The sequence below is a fragment of the Echinococcus granulosus genome (genome assembly GCF_000524195.1).
Source record: "Echinococcus granulosus chromosome Unknown EG_S00318, whole genome shotgun sequence".
NCBI classification, from domain to species: Eukaryota; Metazoa; Platyhelminthes; class Cestoda; order Cyclophyllidea; family Taeniidae; genus Echinococcus; species Echinococcus granulosus.
Genome location: NW_020170698.1, coordinates 1,847 through 6,782, shown reverse-complemented (window position 1 = coordinate 6,782; position 4,936 = coordinate 1,847). Strand labels below are relative to the sequence as shown.

The 4,936-nt window shown below is 43.0% G+C and overlaps 1 protein-coding gene across 1 annotated transcript; it reads right to left on the bottom strand. All coding sequences in view use genetic code 11, as the record gives it.

The window, feature by feature from the left end:
• Positions 1-2,803: 2,803 nt before the first annotated feature.
• EGR_10979 (Large neutral amino acids transporter small subunit) lies at positions 2,804-4,592 on the bottom strand (the record flags this gene model as incomplete). The annotated part of the gene is made up of 6 exons (XM_024500228.1): positions 2,804-2,919; positions 3,003-3,180; positions 3,303-3,452; positions 4,029-4,136; positions 4,367-4,502; positions 4,576-4,592. The coding sequence occupies 6 exons, from the start codon at positions 4,590-4,592 to the stop codon at positions 2,804-2,806; spliced, it is 705 nt and encodes a 234-aa protein (XP_024345357.1).
• Positions 4,593-4,936: the final 344 nt, after the last annotated feature.

Sequence of the window (4,936 nt, the reverse complement as noted above, 5' to 3'; positions counted from 1 at the left end):
TTACTACAACCAATTTGGGTAAAAGGGGGAAATTTCCAACACATTTACCAGAGCATAACAGATCTTACAGCAGCGAGCGATTGATACACTCCCTGCTATCCTGCCATCCATCGCAATCCATTATTTTGGTTAAAAATGCCAAGTTTAGGGTAAAATCGCCGCAACGCGCCCCTTTTTTACACCTCATGTGGGTTTGTGAATCACTGTAGATGTGCCTATCAGTAACACCAATTCGTCGGATTAGGAATCTAGACGGAGGCAGCGTTGAAGGAAGCAGAAAAGGCACAGCGACATAATTAAGCGCTGTGCTCCATTCTCAGCCACAAATGCCTCAGCTAGCTCAGTAACCTCAATCAGCCGCATTCGGCTGCAAAATTCAGTGTGAACCAGCAGAGAAGTTCCCTTCAACCACGGTTACTCATTCTCCTTTCCTTTCTAAATGACATCAAAAACCATTTTCCAGCCTACAAACGAAGGATAATACAAAACAGTCACTCCGACTAAATAAAACGTCTGAGATCCTATGCAAAACCATGAAAATATCGCACTGACGTGCATGGAGCAACACCTCTATAATCAAGACGTCGCCTGCCTTACCACGCAGCAGGGTCGTAGGAGGGGAGCGCGGTGACAGTGACCTTGCTCAGAGGTGTGATGCCGTGAGAAATCATGCAAATCCTCATTCACACAGCATGTCCCTTACGTGCCTGCAAGCTGTTACAAGGGGTACTTTGAAAAAGCGATTATTTTAAACTTCAGATAGTGACTTACAAGGCGTACGCAGGATTGACATTTAGATATAACCTACATCAGCATTAAACATACATTTCCTGTGTACATTTCAAGCAAAATAGCTTAGACATTGTAATCTTAATGAACAATCACTGTGAGTGCTTGTAACACTGCTACACAAAATGATCAAGAACACGGAAATAAATCATAACCTGGAGGTGATTAACAGTGCCGTATGTTAACAGCCGTCATGGATACGAAATATGGAATTTTTTCACAAATCATGTTGCTCTTTTTATTTGATTTTGTTCGGCACTTTTGTCTGACGCAAACGCAAAATCTAAAAGCGCTTTAGCGGTACAAACGCAGAGCTCTAACTCGACACACGTCTAAGCGTGTGGAAGAGACCCAGCACCGAATGTTCCGGCTTGGAATATGTTTAAGTAGCCCGTAGCACCATTTTGATCACAGAATTTATATAATACTAATGGTCAGATTGGCAAGTGCAATTGACTTCGCCGTGTATGGTGAGTGGGGTGACACTGCTACAAATGGCTGCCAAACAGATTGCCACGACTGGATGAGAGTGCCAACTTCGTACACTAATAAGGCCTGTCTGTTAAAAATTCCTCTTTATCTTCATCACGAATGTTACACGTGAACCACCGCGTTTTGGGTATGTTTTGCTCGTCCTTAGAGAGATAATTTTGCCTTATGGTTGGTAAAATTCGAGTCTAAACTAAGCAGTAATTGTTATGACGCCTTTCAAACCTTACAAAGAAGAACCTCCCTTAGATAGATTTCGTGCCTCGTAATCGCTTTCTTTATCCCTTGAAATAGGTTTACAAAATGTGACCTCCAATAAAAAGCGCGCAATCGACTGCATTTGCGGACGTACCAATGTAAGGGAAAGTCAACGACGACGCCGGGGGTGCAGCAAGACAAGGAATCGAGTTCACTTACTTAAAATGGTGAAAAGGCGAGATTTCTCATCACATACTATTTATCCGAAAAAATACAACATCTTAAAATTTTACAGAGTTAAGGATAACCAGACTGCACGTTGTCAAAGGGCATCATGCGAGGCGAGGTAGACCTAATGGAGTCAAACAAAAGCGAAAAAAGGATGCCACGATTCGATTGGAGAAAATAGTGTAGTAAACATCAACAGGCGAATATTAAAGTGAATCCTTCGAACGTTATCCTTGTTGAGCTCCAAAACTACATACAACATCATGTAAGGGGTGAACCAAAGTAAGTCGCAAGATTTTCTTCAAAAGAAGGCATCTAAGAGAACTGAGATGAATAAAATTAGCATTGACTTCGGAATGCAGTAGTAAACTTCCATCTGTATCGCCACGCATTCCCACTACCCTATTTTTATGATGTTCCAACATGCATTGCTGGCTTAATCGCGCCCTTTTTTAATTCTGAGTACATAAAATCAAACCGCTGAAGTAATCAACTGCCTCCGATTCCAATCCTAGCGAAGCAGCAGAATGAGTGAAGGCCTGATTAGTGGGAGCGACATAAAGGTATAAATGATCAAAATCTACTAAAGCACTGCATGTAACTAAACTTCCCCACCTAAAGACCGGATTTGTGAGCTATGACAACGGACAGTTCACGGAGACGATCTCCACGTAATTAAACAGGAGAGAAAATTCTGTCCAAACACCAGTACCCTGTGATGATGAGCAGCTTTTGGAGAAAACGGGAACAATGTATATTATTCCACACCAATAAGAGGGATGGAAAAGTGCACAAGTACAAACGGGATGGGAGAACTGGTATGAACAAGTAACAAAAATAGAACGTGAAGTTGTAACAATTAGTCAGAACACCAATTCATATTGGAATGAATGGACAACCTAGCAGACAAGAGTAAAGAGTTTTCAGAGGAACGGCCAACAGATACCAGCCCGATCATCACGGAAGCAACAAAAATAGAGATGAAGGATCGGGACGTAGACACAAGGGGAAAGGGCGGGAACACCTACAATTCCTGACAAGGAAATCACAGTAAATTTACGGACGAGAATCTTCTGAGTGGAAAATAAACGCCAAGCGCCTAGAAGGTCTCAACATGATTGTTCACGTCGTGAGCAGCTGCGTTCCCCTCCAATTGAGACTCATCCTCCACTGGCACGCAGGCAAACGCTTTCTGCAGAAATACTGTGCCCTTATCTGTAAAGGAAGGAAAACAGATCACAAAAGGCGTGACACCGTGTCTCAGAACATTCATAACTGAATGGAATGAAATCACGTACAAATAAAATTCTGGAAGCCCTTTGGTTTGTTCTCCCACGAAACACCCAACCAGTAGATGGGAACCGCCACCAACATCAGAATCACGTTGGAGAGCGACTCACGCGGTTGTTGATATATCGTCAGCATAAGAATTAGCAGATCACATCCCAGGAAGACGATGGGGAATAATATAGGTAGCTGCGCGAACCAAGGCAAAGGCACTAAGGTCTTATGCAACCCTAATTTCAAATGCCACCCCAGAGAGTCGCAGTAAGGTCAAAAGGGCAAAAAAACAAAGTACGAAGATATATGCTGTTTACCTGGAACGATGTCTTCAGATTGGGCTCCTTGTACCGCAAGTAGAGGAGGGCAGTCACAGCCAAAGCTGCAATAAAGGCGAACGCGAAGCCCGCCAACTCAATCAACGCGAACAGGTCACTGTAAAACTGGTAGCTGACGGCCAACACAAGCTGCGGTGAAAAACACAATAAAGAGCAAATCACCACTCGCCAAAGAAACCGGAAAACAGTTGAGAGATGTTTCATTCAAGATCAGTGATTGACTTTACAAAAATGAGATTAAAAGTGCCTGAAAGGACTTCACACTGATGTATTGTACCTGACTATTACTGACCCAAACATCACTTGGTCATGCTATTAGTCAGGTGGTCCAATTCTGCCATTCATTGCTTAATGAAGCTAATGGCGATTAAACTAGATGATTTACCATTATGCCTCTACCCGAAGAACAATAGCCAGTGATCTGGCTTCAGGGTAAACAGAAAAACGGCATTTATAGGAGATTAAGGATTGAAATCGGTCAGTAACTTTAGGAGGCATTAAAGAAAGGTCTTACCAATATCAGAATAGCGGGAATAGGTGTAAGGTTGCAATGATGGATCATGGCGAGAATAGAGGGCATGTGCCCTTCTCTGGCTCCAGTGTATGTCAAACTTTAGAACAGACAAATTAAAAGGAAATATAATTTAATCACGAAATCACAGCTAATTCAAGATCCTCATTAAGAGGCAAATAAAGAAAAGTAACCCACCGAGACATCGACATCGCCAGACCATTAATGCTTCCAAATACAGAGGCACCGACGAAGACAGGCATAAGCATGGAAATCCAGGGCATTGCACGCTTGGCAAACACCTGAAAGTAACATGATGCTAGTGGTTTTTACAAAGGAGTTTCCTCTAACTCACAGCACACATCGATACTAACGGATTGAGTACGTGTTCAAATCTGTGCAGTTGCAAACCCCCTCTCCATTTCCTTCCCTACTTTATACACATAAGTACCCCCTCCCAAGGTTGCGCCTAATTTTCCTCCACATAACTACGGTATAAAGCCTTCCCAGCAGTTTGATTGACTGAACTCACCACAGCGACAGCGGAGGATCCAGAGCCTGTAGCCAGCATTTCGTAGGGGCTGAGCACCGCCATGTAAGCAATGTTTGTCAGCATGTACAGACCAGTTACCAGGGTGAGCGCGATTCCGATGGCCAACGGTAGATTTCTACAACGGTGCTACCAGCATTAATGTCCCATCTTCATTCGAAATAGGCCACATTGACCTGCTTGGCACGTACCTGCCAGGATTCTTCATTTCCTCTACCAGGAAATTTAGGTAGTTCCTACAAGTCAATTAAAGATGTGATTAAACGGCCATGAAAACCACATATTAATATTGAACAAATTACTTTGGGGTCAGCCAATGAAGACTTTAATGTAGCGTTTAAGATGAACTATGAAAAAACTTCTTCGCATCTTCACTAACACTCAATCACGAAACTCTTTGGTTCAATAAGCTTCAAAGACTACTCACTTGTTCCCTATCTCTTCAAAGATTACAAAGATGCATAACGCCTGAACTGCGTACTAACTGGCTGGTGATGAGCAACGTCTACTGCATTATAGCCCTTCGCCAACGGCCACATGGTTGACGACCTG